Source organism: Anabrus simplex, chromosome 8, assembly GCF_040414725.1.
Source record: "Anabrus simplex isolate iqAnaSimp1 chromosome 8, ASM4041472v1, whole genome shotgun sequence".
In the NCBI taxonomy this organism is placed as follows: Eukaryota; Metazoa; Arthropoda; class Insecta; order Orthoptera; family Tettigoniidae; genus Anabrus; species Anabrus simplex.
Window position 1 is genome coordinate 226,829,752 of NC_090272.1, and position 24,026 is coordinate 226,853,777.

General features: G+C 39.7%; 1 protein-coding gene across 6 annotated transcripts in view; it reads left to right on the plus strand.

Annotated features, from left to right (window-relative positions):
- Positions 1 to 24,026, plus strand: part of LOC136879021 (zinc finger protein 706) — a 44,185-nt gene that overhangs the window by 6,725 nt on the left and 13,434 nt on the right. For 5 of the 6 annotated variants that reach the window (XM_067152733.2, XM_067152731.2, XM_067152730.2 and 2 more), the window contains one exon: positions 17,631 to 17,776. In XM_067152733.2, coding sequence (XP_067008834.1) covers positions 17,633 to 17,776 — 144 coding nt within the window. In that variant the 5' untranslated portion in view covers positions 17,631 to 17,632. Of the gene's footprint in view, positions 1 to 13,931; positions 13,991 to 17,630; positions 17,777 to 24,026 lie in introns of those variants that run through there. The other variant, XM_067152735.2, reaches the window with a different exon arrangement.

Below are 24,026 nucleotides of genomic sequence, written 5' to 3' on the forward strand. Positions count from 1 at the left end.
GATCTTCCCAATCTCTACAGGGGAACCAACCTCGTGCTGCTATTTCACTTTTGCTGTACTTTGAATTTTCTGTTTTACCTCTAAAGACAGAAATACATAATCTGTGTGTGTGTATACTGTATATGTATATATACACGTACATTATCATTATAGACCGTTGTGCGTTTCAGCGTTCAGTCTACAAGCTTCTGTGAGTTTACTAAACGCCGCCACAATCCTCTATTTGCAACTAGTGCTATGGCCTCATTTAGTTCTTATACCTCTTATCTTTAAATCGTTAGAAACTGAATCTAACCATCGTCGTCTTGGTCTCCCTCTACTTCTCTTACCCTCCATAAGAGTCCATTATTCTCCTAGGTAACCTATCCTCCTCCATTCACCTCACATGACCCCACTACCGCAGCCGGTTTATGCGTACAGCTTCAACCATAGAGTTCATTACTAAATTAGCCTTTCTCCTCATTCCGAGTCCCCTCCTGCCATTGTTCCCACCTGTTTGTACCAGCAATCATTCTTGCTACTTTCATGTCTGTTACTTCTAACTTATGAATAAGATATCCTGAGTCCACCCAGCTTTTGCTCCCGTAAAGCAAAGTTGGTCTGAAAACAGACCGATGTAAAGATAGTTTTGTCTGGGAGCTCACTTCCTTCTTACAGAATACTATTGATCGCAACTGCGAGCTCACTGCATTAGCTTTACCACACCTTGATTCAGTTCTCTGTGTTACCATCCTAGGAGAACACACAACATAAATACTTGAAATTATCTACCTGTTCTAGCTTTGTATTGCCAATCTGACATTCAGTTCTGTTGAATTTCTTACCTACTGATATCAATTTAGTCTTCGAGAGGCTAATTTTCATACCATACTCATTGCACCTATTTTCAAGTTCCAAGATATTAGACGGCAGGCTTTCGGCACAATCTGCCATTAAGACCAAGTCGTCAGCATCGGCCAGACTGCTTACTACATTTCCACCTAACTGAATCCCTCCCTGCCATTTTATACCATTCAGCAGATGATCCATGTAAACTGCGAACAACAAAGGTGAAAGATTACAACCTTGTCTAATCCTTGTAAGTACCCTGAACCAAGAACTCGTTCTACCATCAATTCTCATTGCAGCTCAATTGTCAACATAAATGCCTTTGATCGATTTTAATAATCTACCCGTAATCCCATAGTCCCCCAGTATGGCAAACATCTTTTCCCTTGGTACCCTGTCATATGCTTTCTTTAGATCTACGAAACTTAAACACAACTGCCTATTCCTCTCGTAGCATTTTTCAGTTACCTGACGCATACTGAAAATCTGATCCTACTGACATCAATTTATTCTTCGAAAGGTTAATTTTCATACCATACTCATTGCAAGTGTTTTCAATTTCCAAGATATTAGACGGCAGGCTTTCGGCACAACCACACTGGTTTTCATCCAACTTCCTCTCAACTACTGATCTCACCCTCCCTTCCAAGATGCCAGTGAATACTTTGCTTGGTATACTAATCAATGAGATACCTTGATAGTAGTTGCAATCCTTCCTGTTCCCTTGCTTATAGATAGGTGCAATTACTGCCATTGTCCAATCTGACGGTACCTTACCAACACTCCATGCTAATCTTATTACTCTATGAAGCCATTTCATCCCTGCCTTCCCACTATACTTCACCATCTCAGGTCTAATTTCATCTTTTCCTGCTGCTTTATGACAATGGATTTTCAGAATATTCCCTCCACCTCTCCAGTGATTCCCTGGGATCTATTATGTGTTCACCTGAATTACTCAAACACTGTTAATTTCCTTTTTCCCTCCCTTCCTAAGATTATTTATTACTGTCCACAAAGGTTTCCCTGCTGCTTGACCTAGCCTTTCCAGGTTCTTACCAAAATCTTCCCATGACTTTTTTTTTGGAATCAACAACTATGTTTCGCTCTGTTTCTTTCATCTACGTACAATTCCCTGTCTGCCTCGGCCCTTGTTTGGAGCCATTTCTGATAAGCCTTCTTTTTACGTTTACAAGCTGCTCTCACTTCATCATTCCACCAAGATGTTCGCCTTTTCCCATCTTTACACACAGTTGTTCGTAGGCATTCCCTTGCTGTTTCTACTACAGCATCCCTGTATGCCACCCATTCTCTTTCTATATCCTGAACCTGCTTACTGTCTCCTGTTCAAAACCTCCCACGAATCATATCCATGTACTTCTATGTAATTTCCTCGTCTTGGAGATTTCCTACTGTTATTCGTTTGCAGACAATTTCACTTTCTGCATCCTAGGCTTAGAGATACTTCGTTCACTACAGATCAGAGAGTGGCCTGTATCATTGAAAAATCCCCAGAAAACTCGTACATTCCTAACAGATTTCCGGAATTCGAAGTCTGTTTATATCTGTGTTATGGATCTGGTACCCCTCGCCTCCCATGTGTAGTGGTGAATAGCCTTATGCTTGAAGATGTATTTGTAACTGCTAAACCCATACTAGCACAGATGTCCAGCAAACACTTCCCATTCCCATTAGGTTCCATATCTTCCCCACATTTACCGATCACCCTTTCATATCCTTCAGTTCTATTTCCAATTCTCGCATTGAAATTGCCCATTAGCACTATCCTATCCTTGCTGTTGACCCTGACCACGATGTCACTCAATGCTTCATGAATCTTGTCAACTTCATCCTCATCTGCACCCTCACATGGTGAATACATTGAGACAGTTCTTGTCCTAATTCCTCCAATTGCCAAATCTACCCACATCATTCGCTCATTTACATGCCTAACAGAAACTATGTTATGTGCAATGGTATTCCTGATAAACAGTCCTACCCCATACTCTGCCCTTCCCTTTTTAACACCCGTCAAATACACTTTATGATCTATCCTCGTTATCTCCTCTTGCCCGAATATCACTTACTCCTAGCATATCCAGATGTATCCTCTTTGCTGACTCAGCCAGTTCTACTTTCTTCCATAAGCTCCATTAATATTGATAGCTCCCCATCGAATTCCATTTCGTTCGCCAAGTTGTTTCCCGTTACTCCCATAGGTCCGAGGCTTGCTTAAAATGTTCTGAGCTCGGTAAATTCATGAAGCAGGATGCTACCCTACTTACACATAGTCCAAGTGAGGATCTCTCCTCTAACAGGTTATGGACCACCAGTGGATTGTAAAGTCTAGCTGCCTGAGCACAAGGATGGCCATGACTCAGAATATGTCCGAGATGCCCACTCCCATTTCATAGAAACTGGTATCCCGACTCTCAGAACCCCTTACTAGGCCACTCAGCCGTTGCCCATGGTTCACGAACTAGGACGTGACTACAGTAACCCACACCATGAACAGATACACAGATATATATAATACATAATTTGGGTTAGGAAGTGAACTACGATTTTCTTGACAAGGAAGAAATGTTCAGAATTTCCTTAAGTCTCTTTCACAAATTTATGCATGAAGAATTACTGTACCGAGCTCGATAGCTGCAGTCCGTGGTTTCCCATTTTCACACCAGGCAAATGCTGGGGCTGTACCTTAATAAAGGCCACGGTCGCTTCCTTCCAACCCCTAGCCCTTCCCTGTCCCATCGTCGCCATAAGACCTATCTGTGTCGGTGCGACGTAAAGCAACTAGCAAAAAAAAAGAAGAAGAAGAATTTCTGTACATAGTATTAAATTAGGTGGACTGGTGCTCAAGCCTATGCCAGTAATATACTGAAATAATTTTCTTACGCCAGGCTGAGTGACTCAGGAATTTGAAGCGCAGGTCTTCTGATCCGAATTTGGCAGGTTCGATCCGGGCTCAGTCTGGTGGTATTTGATGGTGTTTAAATATGTCAGCCTCGTGTAGGTGGATTTACTGGCACGCAAAGTAATTCCTGCGGGTCTAAATTCCAGCACCTCGGCGTTTCAAAAAATGGAATTTGAAATGACCTGATTCGAAACTCATGGCTTTCAATTTCAAGACTACCATGATAACCATTACACTACAGGCCTGCAAGTTTTCAATTGTGAAATTTATGCTTCTGTTTAATAATGTGGACTCTCAAGTTTGAGAGTTCCATATTTGTTAATGTTATAACATTTCAGTAGAGTATTCGATTTCTTTGAACGGCCTGCATAAGCAAAAACGTATCAGGAAGATGATGATTTGATTGATTCCTTAGTATTAGGGGCATAGCATGTAACCTCAACACAGATGCGAGGTCATCACTTTAATACTTGCGGTAGGCCAAGGCCCTTCAAGGGCTGTAGTGTCATGGAGTTTGGTTTGTTTTGTTATCAGTTCCCATGCCATTATCTTGCTGGGTAATTTGTTTACCGTATAACACTTTTCTTGGAATATAACTGCAATGTAAGATTATTTAGTAACAAACACTACATTATAAACACACCAGTGCGCCAAGAATCATACAAGTGGCAATATGTTATTGAAGAGTTGGTCACACCAAGCCATGTAGGTAGCAGCACTGTCAAATTTCTCGCTGAAAATAGCAATCTGTGCGGTATTGGTGTAGTAAAGTATTTGCTTGAACTGTGGATATGAACCAGATTCAGTGGTGGAGTTATGTGAGAGGAATGGAGGAGTTAGGTTACCTGGAGAAATAATGGATTCAACCATGGAGGGTGTGAGAAGCGGAGGGAGAACAAGGTGATGATGGTTCGGCTTAATTGTAATTATTATTTGACAGCAAGAGGTGTGGTTTGCAGACAATGCTGATAGGCCTTAAGTCTGTAATGAGATGTTTGAATGGTGAAGAGGGCACTGTCAGAATAGTTCAGTAATAAGTCTAGCAGATTTGCAGGCCTTCTAAACTGGTGTCGTTTCCATAACCAATTCAAATGTTGCAATTTGTTTGTATCTGATATTGAAGCAATACTCTACTGACTGGTTCCTGAGGGTGAATTATTTTCTTGGGTATATTCAAGGTGCCACCAGAAATATTTAACTTGGATCAACAATTTATTAATGATATGGAGTGTATGGAGGATGAAGGTGGCATAATTTTAACAAAGCCAAAAGAAATAAGAAATAGATGGAGAGAGTATTTTCAGAAGCTGCTGAACATAAGAACGGATGACAGTCATTCAATGGACGACCAGGAAAGGCAATTAGTTGACGAAGAAATGGATAAAGAAATTACAATGAATGAATTGAAATGGCAGTAAGAAAGATGAAGAATGGAAAAACTGCTGGAATAGATAAAAATTTCAGTGGAGATTATAAAGGCAGCTGGAGCTGTAGGCCTGCAGTGGACATATCGGGTTCTCAGGAATGTCTGGGAGAACGAGGAGGTCCCTGAGGATTGGCAAAAAGGAATAATCATCCCAATTTTCAAGAAAGGTGATAAGAAAGTTTTGAAGAACTACAGGGGAATTACTCTAATATCCCATGTTGCTAAGATAATGGAAAGGATACTGGAAAGTAGAATAAGGTTGAGGGTTGAGAAGCAGATACAGGAAAATCAGTTTGGTTTCAGAAGTGGAAGGTCAACAATAGAGCCCATTTTCATTATGAGACAACTAATGGAAAAGCATTGGGAGTACGGGAATGATATGGTGATGACATTCATTGATATTGAAGGCATATGACAGTGTCCCTAGGACGAACGTTTGGGACAGTCTGGTGCAAAAAGGAATTGGACAGGGATTAATAAAAATGATCATGGCATTGTATAAGGAATGTTGTAGTTGCGTGCAAACACAAGTTGGTTCAAAATAACTAGTGGGCTGAGACAGGGAAGTGTTCTATCACCAATCCTGTTTACAATAGTAATGGATGACATCATGCGAACGGCAAAAGCAGCATATGGAGGAAGAGAAATGAACATGATGTTATTTGCAGATGATATTGTGATTTGGGGAGAAGACGACAGGAAGGTTCAAGAACAGTTGAATGTGATGAATGGGAAGATTGAAGAATGTGGATTGAAAATAAGTGTAGAAAAGAGTAAAACTCTTGTTATGACTAGAGAGGAGAAAGAAGGGAAAGGTCAGATTAGACTCGCAGACAAGCCCCTGGAAGTAGTGGAAACGTTAAAATACCTGGGGAGTGAATTAATGGAGAATGCTCGACTGGATGCTGAGATTAGTAAAAGGATTCAAGCTGGAAGTTGTTTCTATCATAGTGTAAGAAATATGTTAAGGGACAAAGATGTGCCAATGGAAGCAAAGGATACTATGTACAAGATGTATTACGTACCCATAACAACTTACGGAGCAGAAACTTGGACAATGACAAAGAAGGATGAGAGTCGAATACAGGCAGCCGAAATGAAATTCTTGAGGAGTATGATACAGAAGAGTAGAAGAGACAAAATAAGGAATGAGAAAATCCGGGAAGAAATTGGAGTGGAAAAAATGAATGATAGAATAGAGAAGAGCCGACTAAGATGGTTTGGGCACATAAAGCGAATGAGCGACGAAAGAATGCCAAAAAAGGTGATGGAAATGCAAATGCAAGGAAGGAGAGGCCGTGGACGACCACGATTGAGATGGAAGGATACCATCCAACCTGGACTGGGACACAGTGTTGGAGGAGGAGTGGTGGAAAGACCGAAGAAAGTGGAGAGGAACCATATTTGCCCCTACCCGGCTACAGATGGATAAAGGGAAATGATGATGGAGTGTAATAATTTTTGCTCATCCTTCAGAATCGGTGGATTTGAACCGGAATCGGGAGCATGAATCAGACATGCTACAGTACCTCTGATCAATCTGAGCCTTGTAGTAATTTATAATAAACGTTCCTTGATCTATAACCCTGTCGGTTATGCTGTAATGAGAACATTCTGTTAATCTGCAAGAGTAATCAGCTCCAGGATCTAAAAGACTATCAGTGTTGGGAGAACTGTTAGAGCCATCAATGAAGATTAATAGTTCATAATATCTTTCCAGATTTCCTTCATTCTCTTACATGGCTTTTATTGCCTTCTGTGCTTGTAATGTTGCATCACTTTCCCTTTGTGGTATGAAGCACTTGAGTGAACTTTATTTAAGATGCTGCATTACATTCTTTTTGTAGCAACCCACTTAAACCCTTTACTCGTGTCCTTAACAGAATAGTGCTAGATTGGCAAAAATCCCATTATATGTTTTGCCGTTTTGTGTAATTTATCAAGTAGGGTTGGAACTGGTGCTTGTGTTGTAACAAATTCCATACCTCTACTATTTTGAAATCTTTTTTCCTATATATTCCAGTGGGCAAGCTATTGAATAATTTTATTTCGATGCCATTGCTGGCACCTTACCTAAAATGCAGTATTTTGCTTTGCTCATGACAATCATAGGTGATTCATGTAGGATTTTCAGGAGAGACTGTAAATCTCTTTAAAAAGGCTTCATGATCATCCCGTAATCATTAGCCTTCTTAGACTCAAAAAGGAGACGGCTATTAGACACACATCCCATAGAGTTCTAGTTGCTACCTTTACCTAGCGAGATTCTGTGTTCTATCATGTTCTTCCATTCCTTTCAGAGTGGTTCTCACTAACTTGTTTCATCAAACATGAGTTTAAAGGGTATGAGGCAATATCTATTTGAAAATATATATATATCTTTATTTTTAACAGAATACTTGATTAAACTTTACAAGTCCTCCCATCAGTCGGTTCCTGAAAACTGTGAAATATTCATATCGGGGAATAATCCTCTGGTTCTGTCCCTGTAATCCACAGAAATGACTATGTAGGGTGTCCATTATGTTGCATAGTTCGTAGTTTGCTAGAAGCTCATAGATTAATCCCCAATATAACTTGTTTTAAAGACATTTTACTTTGTCAAACCTGTGCATTTCTGGTGTTTAAGACGGTAAGTGGTGGGATAGAAATGCAACTATATCCATAGAGTTAGTAAATCATACACTAGAGGTAGCATTTGTGCTGCAGTCGTGTGCGAAGTTGAACGAGCGCGCTGTTTGGCAAAAGCTGGATTGTTTGGCACTGTCACTACTGGAGATTCCTGATAAATTGAAGTATATACTTATCTGAAGGAAAATGCCAGTCTCCTGTGCAGCTTATGGCTGCATAGGCCATGGCTGCCATGACTCATCATTTCACAGGTATTTTTCTTGAAATTCATTTTCGTGCGTATAAAATAATACTTTGTGTGACACTTATTTCCATGTGAATTGGCCTACTTGGGCAGACTTCGCGACTTATTCCCCTATATAAATGGTCCGTTATTGGACATTATAAATTTTCCAGCTAACTCATTCTTGGTTGCCAGCGTTTCGCCCTCGTGTGCTAGGGTGGGGCTCATCAGTTGGTACCTAGCACACCCACCAATACGCTAGCTAGTGCATACCGTGGAGGCCACTGCGTAGGCTGACTGGAGCTACCGGCAGTGCCAACGCACTAAGAGACTTTGTCTCATCACTAAGAATTGATGCCTGCTTGGCCATCAGATGATATAGATGTTGATTCCCATAGGGAATCTGAAATATTTGTCCTGAATGAGTAAATTTATAATACCAATATAAATGGTCCGTTATTGGACATTATAAATTTTCCAGCTAACTCATTCTTGGTTGCCAGCGTTTCGCCCTCATGTGCTAGGTTGGGCTCATCAGTTGGTACCTAGCACACCCACCAATACGCTAGCTAGTGCATACCGTGGAGGCCACTGCGTAGGCTGACTGGAGCCACCGGCAGTGCCAACGCACTAAGAGACTTTGTCTCATCACTAAACATTGATGCCTGCTTGGCCATCAGATGATATAGATGTTGATTCCCATAGGGAATCTGAAATATTTGTCCTGAATGAGTAAATTTATAATACCAATATAAATGGTCCATTATTGGACATTATAAATTTTCCAGCTAACTCATTCTTGGTTGCCAGCGTTTCGCCCTCGTGTGCTAGGGTGGGCTCATCAGTTGGTACCTAGCACACCCACCAATACGCTAGCTAGTGCACACCGTGGAGGCCACTGCGTAGGCTGACTGGAGCCACCGGCAGTGCCAACGCACTAAGAGACTTTGTCTCATCACTAAAAATTGATGCCTGCTTGGCCATCAGATGATATAGATGTTGATTCCCATAGGGAATCTGAAATATTTGTCCTGAATGGGTAAATTTATAATACCAATATAAATGGTCCGTTATTGGACATTATAAATTTTCCAGCTAACTCATTCTTGGTTGCCAGCATTTCGCCCTCATCTGATGGCCAAGCAGGCATCAATTTTTAGTGATGAGACAAAGTCTCTTAGTGCGTTGGCACTGCCGGTGGCTCCAATCAGCCTACGCAGTGGCCTCCACAGTATGCACTAGCTAGCGTATTGGTGGGTGTGCTAGGTACCAACTGATGAGCCCACCCTAGCACATGAGGGCGAAACGCTGGCAACCAAGAATGAGTTAGCTGGAAAATTTATAATGTCCAATAACGGACCATTTATATTGGTATTATAAATTTACTCATTCAGGACAAATATTTCAGATTCCCTATGGGAATCAACATCTATATCACTTATTCCCCTGTCGGCGTGAATGAGATTCTTTGGATCTTACCTTGAAGACTGAAATTAATGTTTTACGAAATAGAAGGGATGACATTTTTCTTTCAGAGAATGGCCATGCCTTTGAAAGCGAATGCCTAGAAAAATCATGTGCATGATGCCGAGCGAGAGGCTGCAGGCTTTAGGTCACATAGCTGTAAGCTTGCATTCAGGAGATAGTGAGTTTGAACCCCACTGTCAGCAGCCCTGAAGATGGTTTCCAACTTTTACACCAGGCAAATGCCGGGGCTGTACTTCAAGGCCACAGTAGATTCCTTCCCACTCCTAGCCCTTTCCTGTCCCACAGTCATCGTAAGACCTATGTGTATCGGTGCGACGTAAAGCGAATTGGTACAAAAAAGAAAATGAAAAAAGATGTGCATGATAGCCTGGAATTGTGGTCCGTTTTTCACATTTTGTGTGTATTTATAGTAGGCCTATTAAAAGCTATTGAATATATATTCCGTACATACAGTTTGTTGCTTTCCTTTCGTACAATACTTACAGCAGTTCCGTTCATACCTTACCACATTTTACAATTTAGAGACTAAATATTCAACACCATGTGAACATCTGAGTCCTTCACTTTCGTCAATATTATTCCTTTAAATGTCATAGGCCTATAGGACTTTATACAAGCATAATGAATTATTGACCGAGCGAGTTGGCCGTGCAGTTAGGGCCACGCAGCTGTAAGCTTGCTTTCGGGAAGATGGTTTTCCGTGGTTTCCCCATTTTCACACCAGGCAAATGCTGGGACTGTACCTTAAGCCCACAGGCGCTTCCTTCCCACCCCTAGTCCTTTCTGATCCCATCATCGCCATAAGGCCTATCTGTGTCGGTGCGTTGTATAACAAATTATAAAAATATTGTATTTATTCAATTCTCCTCAATCGTATAATTTACCACACTCCCTTTCCACTAACGGAAATTGTTTTACAAGTTAAAATCTTAAAGCAAATCATACATTTCAGGAAAAGCTATATAAAAACTCCATAACAGGCTGAAACCACAACCGAGTGTCATATTTCCACTTGTAATCACGTTTAGAAAACATCGATAATAATAATTTTACATCCCACTAAGTACTTGCACGGTTTTCAGAGACGCTGAGGTGTCGGAACTTTTTACCACGGGAGTTCTTTCATGTAAATACAAAGTATGTTACAAGTGTTTATTTATATATCCACCTATTCAATACAAAGAGATCTTTTTAGAAATTAAATATTATTATAAAATGTTAAGGGACATGTTTCGCCCATATTAAGGGCATCATCAGCCTCAAATTCAAACCTGTATGGTGAAAAATCAGGATCCTGATTGCTCTTACAAGCCATAAAAAGAGGATATCATTATAGGTGTCAGTCTAAACATACAAAATATTAGAATGTCCTCACCGGGCGAGTTGGCCGTGCGCGTAGAGTCGCGCGGCTGTGAGCTTGCATCCGGGAGATAGTAGGTTCGAATCCCACTATCGGCAGCCCTGAAGATGGTTTTCCGTGGTTTCCCATTTTCACACCAGGCAAATGCTGGGGCTGTACCTTAGGGCCACGGCCGCTTCCTTCCAACTCCTAGGCCTTTCCAATCCCATCGTCGCCATAAGACCTATCTGTGTCGGTGCGACGTAAAGCCCCTAGCAAAAAAAAAAAAGAATGTCCTTGGCTAAAATTGCAGTATCAAGCTGCATGTCATAAGTTCACATGAATATACTTTCCGGAGCGTTGAAAAACTTGTTGGGGTAGGGCAGTAAACAGCTCAGTCTTTATAATGAAACCGAAATGTGCCTCCTTGAAGATAAGAAAAAGATAAGCTGATACACTGTTACAGATGTCAATATTGTATGTTGTGATAAGACAACAGATCTCTTAAATGGCTGTTCAGCTGCCTATAGTCTATTTAACTGGCTGAAGGAGTGAAAGTCGAATGTGTTATAAGATAACAGTCTTCCTTACGTAATTGTGGGAGCAAGGAAAAAGCATTCGGTTGTCTATAGATGTATTTATCTTATTTGAAGGCCGAAAGTCGAAGGTTTATCGACGTTGATAGAGCTCTTTGGTGTGAAGTCTGTAACAAGAGGAGAGTGAATGCTTAGGAAGGTATTTTTGAAGAGAATGTGGGTTTAAAGAAAGGTAAAACATGGAAAATGTATAAAAACACTTACCCTTTCGTCTGTGAAGATGTAAATCAGTCTCTTCAAAAATACCTTCCTAAGCATTCACTTTCCTCTTGTTACAGACCTCACACCAAAGAGCTCTATCAACGTCGATAAACCTTCGACTTTCATCCTTCAAATAAGATAAATACATCTATAGACAACCGAATGCTTTTTCCTTGCTCCCACAATTACGTAAGGAAGACTGTTATTTTATCATAACACATTCGACTTTCACTCCTTCAGCCAGTTAAATTAGACTATAGGCAGCTGAACAGCCATTTAAGAGATCTGTTGTCTTATCACAACATACGATATTGACATCTGTAACAGTGTATCAGCTTTGCTTTTTCTTATCTTCAAGGAGGCACATTTCTGTTTCATTATAAAGACTGAGCTGTTTACTGCCCTACCCCAACAAGTTTTTCAACGCTTCGGAAAGTATATTCATTTGAACTTATGACATGTATGTTTAGACTGACACCTATAATGATATCCTCTTTTTATGGCTTGTAAAAGCAATCAGGATCCTGATTTTTGACCATACAGGTTTGAATTTGAGGCTGATGATGCCCTTAATATGGGCGAAACATGTCCCTTAACATTTTATAATAATATTTAATTTCTAAAAAGATCTCTTTGTATTGAATAGGTGGATATATAAATAAACACTTGTAACATACTTTGTATTTACGTACATTTCAATACGGACTTAACATGAGAATTATAACATGTAGTTCTTTCATGTGCCGTTAAATCTGTCTATTTGCAAGAGGCTGACTTATTTGAGCACCTTCAAGTATCACCGGACTGAGCCAGGCTCGAACCTGACAACTTGGGCTCAGAAAGCTAGGGTCTAAACCGCTGATGATAATATATTGTCTACTTTACCCCCAAAATCTTGCCAACGTTTTTAGGCCTAAAAATTCGCTCATCCGCTTTGTATGAGAGAGGACATTTTCGGTCTTTGGGCAGAATTATATGAAATTTCTGGTCATTTACACCAAAAATAGCAGAATATACAAGCCCTCCTTCTAAACGTATTGTTGTTAGAAGACTTAATATGAACAGTAAATTGATTTTCTGTTAGGTAACTGCACCTGAACACTGCCCTCTTTTATCACGCATTTAGTTATGTATTCATGCTTTTTGGGCTATCTTTTTTATTGGAGAGAAGCATCGCACGTATACTGTAGTATCTAGAATATTTACATGTAAGAATTTGAAACCTTATGTATATCCACACAGTTTTAAAAGGGGCCGATTTACATTGAAGAGTACAGCGGAATGAGCCTTTTTGCCAAACAGCTGCGATTTCAACATGCTCCGCTCGCTACAGTGATTATCCCGTAGACGGTGGCGCCAATGCTATCTGTAGTGAATCATTTACTAACCCTGACTATATCCTTCGTATCTTTTTTTTAAAAAGATAAAAGCCAGTGTTGACTAATATAACCTTTTTTTCTGTATGTGTTCGTGTTTCATAAATTTGTATCTTGTGTTTGATAGATTGGAAAGCTTGTTCAAAACAATTCTTACTGAAAACAAAATCGTTAAAATTGATACGTGGTTTGAACTTAAATATTTCGATCGAGGATTTGGGAGGTTGCTTCCTACTAAGTACTCTTCAGCAAATGATGTTTAATTTCATGATTAATATTTAAGCTTTGTGTCTTGCCAAAGTTTGCTGGCATATTGAGCACACAAGTATAGTCAAACTTAGTGAAAGGATCACAAATTAAGGTTGATCAGCTGTCTCAGGACAACTCCATTTCAAATTGCAGCAAATGCATTTCAGATTTTTGAAATGAACAAGTCCTGTCCGTATGGTTTGGATTCCATGTAAAACAGAAGGTTGCCTGGCTATGATCATGATACATAAAACTGCATGCTTGCTTGAGAATAATGGACTGTCATGAAGGGTAAGAGCAGAACATAGGGAGAGCAAGGGACAATTATTAACTCTATTTTTAATATTTGAAAGATTAGAGGTGTAGGCCACAGAACGAGTTGCAATATGGCGAATAGTTGACAGAGGCTTTCAGAGTGAACTCTGAAAGGCGTAACAGTGGATGGTGAAAATGTATGTATGTATTAAGAATGCATATAAAATTTTCTCTGTAAAATTTCTTCATATTTTGTAATAGAGAATATCTGTGGACTGTCTTTTTTTTGCTGTAATTTTCCAGGTACAGTAATAGAATGTGTTCTATCTTTGTTGATTGTGACTGTACATGTGATATGCAAAAGCAAGTGTGTGTTCTATCTCCATTGTAAGTTTCTGAGCCAGTCATGACACTGAGTTACTTTTGTAATGTAGTATATTAGACTAGCAGTTAATAAGGTAATTTTTCTGAATAAAACCTTATTTTATAAACACATTTATTTTAATTAATAATAGAATTTTATTAAAGTTTAGTCAATTGTGACAAATCTCACAAATTATTAGCCCAGGTGGCCTGTTGACTTACATGCATCATATACTCTGCATATTTCAGTGTTGCTTGAAGATTTTTGCTGTGTTAAACTGAGAAACCATATCATCATTTGTTCTTTTCTAATAAAGTAATAACTAGGTATCATGTTAATAGTTCCTTTAGGATTTGAGTATCTGTTTGGCAATTTACTGTGCTAGGTACTTATGTTCAGTATGAAATCATCCTGTACAATCCAGACAACTGACACACTCCTCAATTTTCAGAAATTTGCAATATGTGGCATTTCATTGGTGCATTTACATGCATCTGTTGCAAAATATTTTGAGTAGATACAGACTGCAACTAGTACATTGAGGTGAAAAAGTTTTCTGTCAGACCTTTTTACCTCACGATATTTCACCCTTGTATCATTCTCTGCTGCATCTTTTTCATTGCCATCCATGCTTATAGCTGTCTAGAAACGTCAGTCTTTGTACAGTTAATGTAGTCAATTAAGCTCAAGGTAACATTTCTTTTAATTGTTTTAAAGAGACTGTTGCAGTTAGAACAGACTTTGCTCTCTGGCATTCATTAATTCCTGAAACTCAACTTTTTACTCTCAACAAATCATCAAACAACTGTCTGCATTAAAGAAGCCTGATTTATTTTTAACCAGGGCTCCTGTGTTAGGCCGGAAAAGGGTTTTGATTTGCTTCTGATAGGATGAAGATGATTTGGTATCTATCGGTCATACTGTCTCGAATATGAAATGACCTTAAGGATCCACAGGATGAGATTATAAAATCGTTTGTATAAGCCTAACCAGGGAGGCTTGCTGACTGCATCATCATATATTTGAAATCTGATAACTAAAACTGTGAGAAACATTGTTTGAGTGCTATGCTGAGGGAGTAGGGTAATGGAGTGCTGGCTTTCCATGTCTAAATTGGCCCAAGCCTGTAGATTTACTGTAAGACAATATTTTGGGGGAGGAGGGGGGATATATCTCCTTTGGGTGGGGGCTGTAGAATACATCCACAGTATCCTCAGCTTGTTCTGAGAAGCAACTTAAGTGGGACCAGTGGCTGTCAACTTGGACATGGATTGGTCACCATGGTTCCCTTAGCTCAGTCTGTCATGGCTTCCACTTGTTTCTAGCTCCTCACTTTCATCTTTTCAGTCCGACCTCCCCATGTCAACTTCTGTTCTTTTCTGACCCCAACGGTATCAGGTTTTTTGATGCTTAGGGACCTTTTCATTTCCATCCCTTTTGTAGCCCTTCCCCTTGTTTTGCTGATACCTTCATTCTTCAAATGTTAAAACCTCTTCCTTTTTCCCTTCAGATTGGTGTTAAGAGGATGGTTGCCTGGCGGCCCCGTGGTGTAGGGGTAGCTTGCCTGCCTCTTACTCGGAGGCCCCGCGTTCGATTCCCGGCTAGGTCAGGGATTTTTACCTGGACCTGAGGGCTTGTTCGAGGTCCACTCAGCCTACGTGATTAGAATTGAAGAGCTATCTGACGGTGAGATAGCAGCCTCGGTCCAGAAAGCCAATAATAACGGCCGAGAGGATTCGTCGTGTTGACCACATGACACCTCGTAATCTGCAGGCCTTCGGGCTGAGCAGCGGTCGCTTAGTAGGCCAAGGCCCTTCAAGGGCTGTAGTGCCATAGGGTTTGCTTTGCTTTGCCTACTTGTAATTCCTTTTAACAGTCTCCACCACCACTAGTAGTTAGTGGGACATGAAATCACTTTGAGGTCAATGAAACCACAATGTTGTTGATAGTGTTGAATGAGCCACACTGTATAGCTCGCATTTACATTATTTCCTGTTAACGGAAAACCTTGCCAATGAAAGTATGATGAAAAGTTCTACCTTTTGTTGGTGTGGGGAAACCTCTGCTTCGGAACAGAAAGGCATATAGGAGTTACATTTCACAAGTTGGTCATCAAATTCACAAAATGATCCAAGCAAGCTTTTAACTTGCAGCAAATGAAAAATGTCATTGCACTGATCATGAAAGTTTACTTAATCTTAATCAGAAGCAAGTTGCCTTTGGTGAGGTAAACCATTCAGGGCAACCAAATACACAACCTTCATCTGGAAAATGTTGTGACAGACTTTAATTGTAATGAGAATAAGAATTTACTAGTGATACTTTGTTGGCAGAGGGTACATTATAACCTTGAGCAAACCCTTGGCTGTAGTTTTGTGTAATTCCACCAGATGTCAGGACCACACCAAGAAACATAGGTCTGTAAACTGTTGTGATACTGTGTTGATGGAGCACAGATGTGAAAAAGGAACATTGTCTGAGGATAAAATTGTGTGTATGAAGTCCTGCTATCTGGTGGAATTGCAAAGGAATTGGAGCCAAGGGTCACTTCAAGATTGCATGGTACTGTAGAATATAAGGGAATGTAATTTTTATTCTGTTATTAAGTATGTTTACATACAATAGACTTTGTCAAAAAAAAAACATAATATAGAGACTTTTAACACCAGTAACATGCATTTTATGTATGTATAAAATTAATTTCGAAGTATTCCTACACTGAGTAAGAGGGATACGTGAGTAAACACTTCTTAAGCTTATTTCTGAATACATTAGATGGTAGTTCCTTCAGATCTGGTGAGAGTTTCTTAAACATTTTCAACTGAGCAATGGAATGGCTTGAATCAGTCCTTTGTAACCTATAATGAGGTACATCTACTTGATTGGCTGACTGGTGTTATATTTATGATCATCACCTCTGAGCTTGATTTATACCTTGTGCTGACGAAGTATCTGTAAATTTTAATTCTCATTCCAGTTACAGCCACAGAGCGGGTTGGCCGTATGGTTGGGGGCGCGCAGTGTGAGCTTGCATTCTGGAGCTAGCGGGCTCGAACCCCACACTCAGCAGCTCTGAAGTTTATTTTCTGTAGTTTCCCATTTTCACACCAGGCAGATACTGGGGCTGTACCTTAATTGAGGCCACAGCTGCTTCCTTGCCACTCCTAGCCCTTTCCTATCCCATTGTTACCATAGGATCTATGTGTGTCGGTGCGACGTAAAGCTAGTTGTGGAAGAAAAAATACAATTACAGCCTTAGGCTCAAAACTTTCCAGACAGCGTATGTACAACCCTTCTTGAACATTCATTAAATCACCAAATTTATCCTGAATTATTTTTCCACACCAAAGGAGTTTGCTTTTTTATTTGGATCAGTGCAGTAACTCGTCCTCTATTTGTTGCTTATTGTGAAAGTACGTTTTGATAATGTTGTGAACTCTGAAAATGCCCACTTAATGATATGTAACTCTTATCTCTTGTCATACTCCTATGGACAAGGTTTTAAATTAGGAGCTAATATTGCAAGTGCGAACTAACAACATTGTGCTTTTTCAACCTTAAGGTGGGGTGGACCTCAATAGTATTAAACTGGTAATAATATGTTGTTACTAGCAGAAGAGTTTATTTGCATGATTTAGCCAGAACTTACTGAAATAGTGATTTTTTTTTAATGAGTTTTATTTCTGTATCCTGTTTTGAGACTTGTGTTATAATTGAAAATACTGTTTTGTCAGACATGGCAAGAGGTCAGCAAAAGCTGCAGTCCCAGGCGAAGGCTGCAGAGAAAGCAGCCAAGCAGAAGAAACAGCAAGGGCACAATGCCAATGCACAGAAAAAGGCAGCACAGGCAGCTCTAGTACACGTTTGTGTAGTTTGCAAGGTGAGAACTACTTCGTTGTGCAAAAAATCCATTTTGTTCTAGGAGTTCCTGTCAAGTTAGAATGACTTAAATTGACTAGACTTGTAAGTAATCCTTTACCTGTATCTTCTAAACATCTGTTGTTTTTTTTTTTTTGTGTGTGTGTGTTTTTTTTTTTTTAATATAAGCAATTGCTTGGTTAATGTGTTACCAAGTACATGTTGGTATTGCCGCCAAACGACCTGATACCCGGTCGGTAGTCACGAGGTATCCCAGTTCATGAGCGATGACAATAGAAATTTGAGGCATTGTTAAACAGGTGGCTTTGGAAGGAAAACTGGCAACTAACACAAAGAAATAAAATGGTAAACATTTATTGAAATAACAAAACATTTGAACATCACAAACAACAAAGCTGGGCATTTCTTGATGTGTGACATTTAAGTCTCTCAAACTCTGACAGCATTCATTACTTCAGTCACATCATTCGGTACAGTCCATGCTCATTTCTCCTTCACATAGACGTGATATCTGCAGTAAGGAAATACTGAAATAATAAAAAACCTTCAATTAATTACTAAATAAATTAAATCTTTCACAGTTGCACACACTCCTGACTGCAAAATGAAACCCGGATATTCATGATATATAAGAATTCTTCAGTTAGTATTATTATATTATGTATAACATTCAAAGGTTACTTATTTGTTTGTTTATTTATTTATTTATTCATTTATTTATTCATAATGCTAATCTTCATCCAGTGCTCTAAAATATATTCTCCAAATTAATCGTGATTGTACGAGGGCTTTTTTTTTTTTTCCAAGGTCCGATTGGTCACGAAATGAAACAGCAGTACAAATTTGACACTTTTCTATTAGTAACACTTACTGATACATCACAGCTATTTTTCAACATAGTCGCCTCGCAGATTGAGACATTTGTCGTAGCGTGGTACCAACTTGTCAATGCCCTCTTGATAGAACGTTGCCGCCTGCGTCTGTAACCATCTTAGTACGCTGGTCTGCAGCGCCTCGTCGGTGTCAAAACGCTGTCCTCCTAGCCAGCGTTTCATGTGAGCAAAGAGGTGAAAATCTGATGGAGCCAGGTCCGGACTGTATGCTGGGTGATCGAAAACGTCCCACTGGAAACGCTGCAGGAGGTTCGTGGTGGCAACTGCAGTGTGCGGCCGAGCATTGTCATGGAGACAATGCCTGATGACAACATCCCTCTCCGCTTATTCTGAATTGCCCGTCGTAGACGTTGAATAGTCGCACAGTATGCGGCTGCAGTGATGGTGGAACCACTTTCCATGAATTCCACTAACAGAACTCCTTTCCGGTCCCAGAACACAGTAGCCATACACTTTCTGTTGGAGAATGTTCGCTTGAATTTCTTTGGCTTACTCGGGGAGTGCGAATGCATCCACTGTTTGGATTGCTCTTTTGTTTCTTCCGTTTCAAAATGAACCCATGTCTCGTCCCCTGTGACAATTTTGTTAAAAAAATCCGGTCCTTCATCATGGTAGCGCTGGAGAAACGCTAAAGCGGCGGCCATTCGCTGTGTTTTGTGACGGTCAGACAGCATCTTCGGAACCCATCTCGCACAAAGTTTGCGGTACTGAAGTGTCTCACTCACAATTGTGTAGAGAGCTGACCTGGAAATTTCAGGAAACGAAGCACTCAACACAGAAATTGTGAACCGACGATTTTCTCGAATTGCCTGATCCACACGCTGAACAAGATCATCGGTTGACACACGCTTCCTTCCCTGGCCGCCTGCATCATGGACGTTTGTACGCCCTGCTGTAAAGTTCCTGCACCATTGTCGCACTTTGCTGTCGCTCATGCATGCTTCACCATACACACGACTTATTCGGCAATGAATTTCGGCTGCATTGCACCCCTCAGCCTGAAGAAATCGAATTACACCGCGCACTTCACACTTGGCGGGCGAAGCGATCGTTGTAGCCATGTTTACGAGCGCGCTGCACGTTCACTACTGACGGGACTGAGGTGAGGCGCATAACGGTCATTTCAGAGACGTTGCGCAACACATCTGCGCAGCGGTTCATCATATATTCGCGGGCGTTTGACTGTCGTGACCGATCGGACCTTGAAAAAAAAAATAGCCCTCGTATTTTATCATCTTGACCCCATCTTACTTAAGGTCAAGGTCTCATGTGAATTAACAATCTGTTCCATTCTGAACCGTAAAAAGTAGTTCTTATTCACAAGCTAAACCCAAAATTCTGACATTTGTTTATTGCTTTTGTGGCTGTATCTCATTCACCAAAATTTACTCTTCAACAACTAATCCATAATCTTAAAGAGCTTTCCCCTTTATGTAGTGGAATTGTGAAATATTTTTGACCATCTCCTAGCATAATTTTCACAGCCCAAAACTTAATCCTTACAATTATTGAACATTCAAAGGTCACTTGTTTATTTATCCATAACATTACAGATTGTACCACGATCTGTCATTAACTCCTAGTTTACACCGAAAAATGATCAACTTCATCTCAACTCAACATAGAAATTCTTTCGTGTCACGAAGACTAACACATGTTGACCCAGAATCTCATGACAGAACATAAGAAATGCACTGTAATGGCATTTAACAGCAAAATAACAAGAAATCAACAGTCTAAAAAAATATACATAAGACACTCCTCACACACACCCTTGGTATGCAATCATTATATTCCTATTTTAAGTTTAGTAACATTTTTTTCTTATCTAAGCATGCAGTTATTATTCCAAACAATCTGGCTAAATCTTGAAGACCTTAAACATGGACCTAATTCTAGCGTTCTCTCTAAATTTGTTATGGAATCGGTCAAAAGATCACTTTATAGTTCTGCAGAAATTCTCATCGATTACATGATGTAACTTGTACAAAAAAAAACCACTACCTCTAAACTCACAAATCACTGAAATCAGATCCATAATCTAGCAGGAAAACCTCTCTTGGGGCCATTTAAGGTAGATTGAGTGTACTTGGGAAATGTGTTATCATTAAAGAACAAGCAAATATGCAACACATGCACCAAATAAATTGCTTTGCTAACTCAACTGTAGTAATCGCTACCACCACAAAAATCAAGGTTATTTGACTCAGCAAAAATAATTAGCATGTTTTGCCTCATCAAATCTAATTTTATCACAGTTTAAATTTACATCATAAGTTTATCCCTAAAGTAATGAAACCTTATTCAGATGAATTGTTCTAACTCTCAGTGGTGAAAATCCAATAGATTATTGCTCTATTCTCAAAGAAATGGACTGTCATAGGAAAAAGTATCTCCTTTTTAACTGAGATCATTTAAACTATGATTTAACGATGAGGTCCATGAATTTAAAGTCTGATTATTAAATGCACCCCCCTCTGAAGGAAATGTCTCTGGAATGAACATATCGATTGGCACCATCACGAAAATGAAAGAATAGATCCACCAAAATCCTCCATAATCTAAAGGCACCAAAATTTAGATGGAAGTGACAAAATGTGTGTCTACACGCATTTAATAGAAATGCGAATGACTAGAAGATGGTTTATGCTACGTACTATGGGTACTTATGTATAGCTGATAGATGTTGGTTCGAAGTCTGGGCTGCTACGCTTCTTTTAGAGTCTTGGCGGCATGATATCTTAGTGCTACATCACTGATGACTACATCTGCTTCATGTTAGTTGTACCAGGTCCTCTTGAATTAGTCATTGTACAGCTTCTTTTTCCTTCCAGCTGAAACCCCTCATCGAAGTAGATTTCTTCTCAAAGCTGAAACTGAAATACACGTTACCACATGTTCCATCACTGTTTGAGTTTGATAACCACTTGATTAAAAAGGTACTTAACTTGGATCCTGTAACATCCTTTGCCTAACACACTATCGCACTTTCTGTAGGAGCTAAAATGTGTTATGTAGAAAAATTCCAGTCAGCACACTTGTTGTTGCACTTCAACATGGCTATATCTGCCCTACAACTTGTTGAATAAATTCCATATTAAAGTAGAATTCTGTAGGCTTTAGTTCCAACTGAAATTTGTGCAAGAATGGAAAGGAGTTGAAAATGTGTGTCCTCGTATGTGGCCTTCCACGTGGAAGGCAAGGAGATACACTTGCCCTCTCTCACAAAACGTATTCCGTTCGAATCTCCTCTTCAGTAGATGATCCCAAAACATCTTGCGGTCTCGCTGGCCTTGAGCGTGCCTGCAGTCAACTTTGCCCTCGCATCATAGCTCCTCACCGATGGGAAAGATTTAGTCTCCAGCGCACATCTCTCTCGGAACTCCACCGCTGGCCAGCTAATTCAAGATTACAAGAATCTGACCTTCCAGAAACAGCTTATCTAGACCTGCGCTGAACTTGGCACTCTTACATTTAAGGCCAAAATATACGTGTACAGTATATAGCTTTAGCCATATACCTCTTATGTAGATTATGCTAACAATCACACCAACAGTAATATTATGTACTGTAAAGGAAAATTACCATTTCCGAAACATTTACTCCCAGGGTTGTCACTTCTTGTCTGTTTTAAGCTGCCATTAGTGGGTTTATCTGTCCTGACAATTAATTGCCTTCATGATCAGCATTGACAAATTGGTAAATTTTGCACTTCAATTTTTTTTAAAAACTTGTGCATTAGCTGTGGAATTTATGCTGAACGGACACTTCATGGACTACAGAGTGTGTTCTCCTGGGCAATTGTCCATCTGAGTTCTGTCTAATAAAAATACTATTTGCACATAAAGGAACAGTGTATTTACCAGTGTCGTGCTCACTTAGGTTTTAGGCTGAATGGAAAGGAGTTGTAAATGATCCTCGTATGCAGCCTTCCACGTGGAAGGCAAGGAGATACACATGCCCTCTCTCACAAAACATATTCCGTTCGAATCTCTTCTGAAGACGTGCTCAGGGCGCTATTTCCGAGGGTGGAAATAAGTTATACTAATATTGGATATATTGAACTCGAAGTCCAGGCATTGATCAACCAATCAACGCGCTTCATTTCCACGTTTATGTTGAGAGAAACCGGAAGTGTCAAGAACTACAGTTTACATGTGCTTGCCATATGATTTGCAGCTATTGTGTTTGGTTATCTGGTTGTCACCGTGAATTATAGTGCGAGTATGCAGCGAGTGGAGTGAAATATTAATCTCATTGCATCCTATTACGTACCGGTATGTCATCTTTGCAACCTGAAAGGAGTGAATCTAAATAAAAACAGTGTAAATTTTCAGATAAACTAAAACATAAGTATCCTTGCTTTACTTACGAACGCAGTGAAAGTGAAGCGAAATGTGCAGTGTGTGGTAGTTATGTTAATGTCGGATACAAAAGTGTTGGTGACTTGGAAAGACACGTTAACAGTGAAAAACACAGACGGTGAGAACTAGGTCAAAATCATGTTAAATGTTATCATTTGTCACTCCCAAATATTCACCAGATGATAAAGTTCAAGCTGCAGAAGCTACAATGTCATTTCTTACAGTTTTCCATCACCAGTCATACAAATCAAAGGACTGCACAGCTAAATTGAAGAGTATGTTCTTAGGTTCTGAAGTAGCACAGAAACTGACCTGTGCAAGAACTAAAACAGAAGCCATAATAATGTTATTGCTCCTCACTCGACAGATATTATAATTGAAACTCTTAAAAATAAAGTTCCATTTCTTGGCCTAGGAACAGATGCAAGCAATCATGGTGCACTAAAGTTGTTTTCAATTGTCATCCAATTCTTTGATTACAAAAATAATGGCATTCAGATAAAAGTTCTTGATTTACAAGCATGCCCAAATGAAAGTTCTGAATGTATTTCCTCATATATTTCAGATACTCTCAAAAAGCATAAAATTACTTCTAGATGCATTGCATTTTCTGGAGACAATGCCAATGTTAATTTTGGAGGCCTTGCACGCAGGGAAGGGAAGAATGTATTCTCTGCTCTCAAAAAAGACTTGAATGAAAACATAGTAGGTGTTGGATGTCCTGCTCACATTCTACATAACTGTTTGCAACATGGAGCTGATGCTCTTCCTGTTGATATTTAGTCTGTGGTGATGAAAATTTTCAACTTCTTTCATATATATGCAGTGCTCACTCAGGAACTTAAAGACTTTTGTGAATTTGTTGATGTAAATTATCTGCAGCTTTTAAATCATTCTAAGACTAGGTGGTTAACATTGTATCCAGCAGTTGAAAGAATCCTGTAATTGTTCCCAGCTCTGAAATCCTACTTTCTTTCTCAGGGTAAGAACTCAG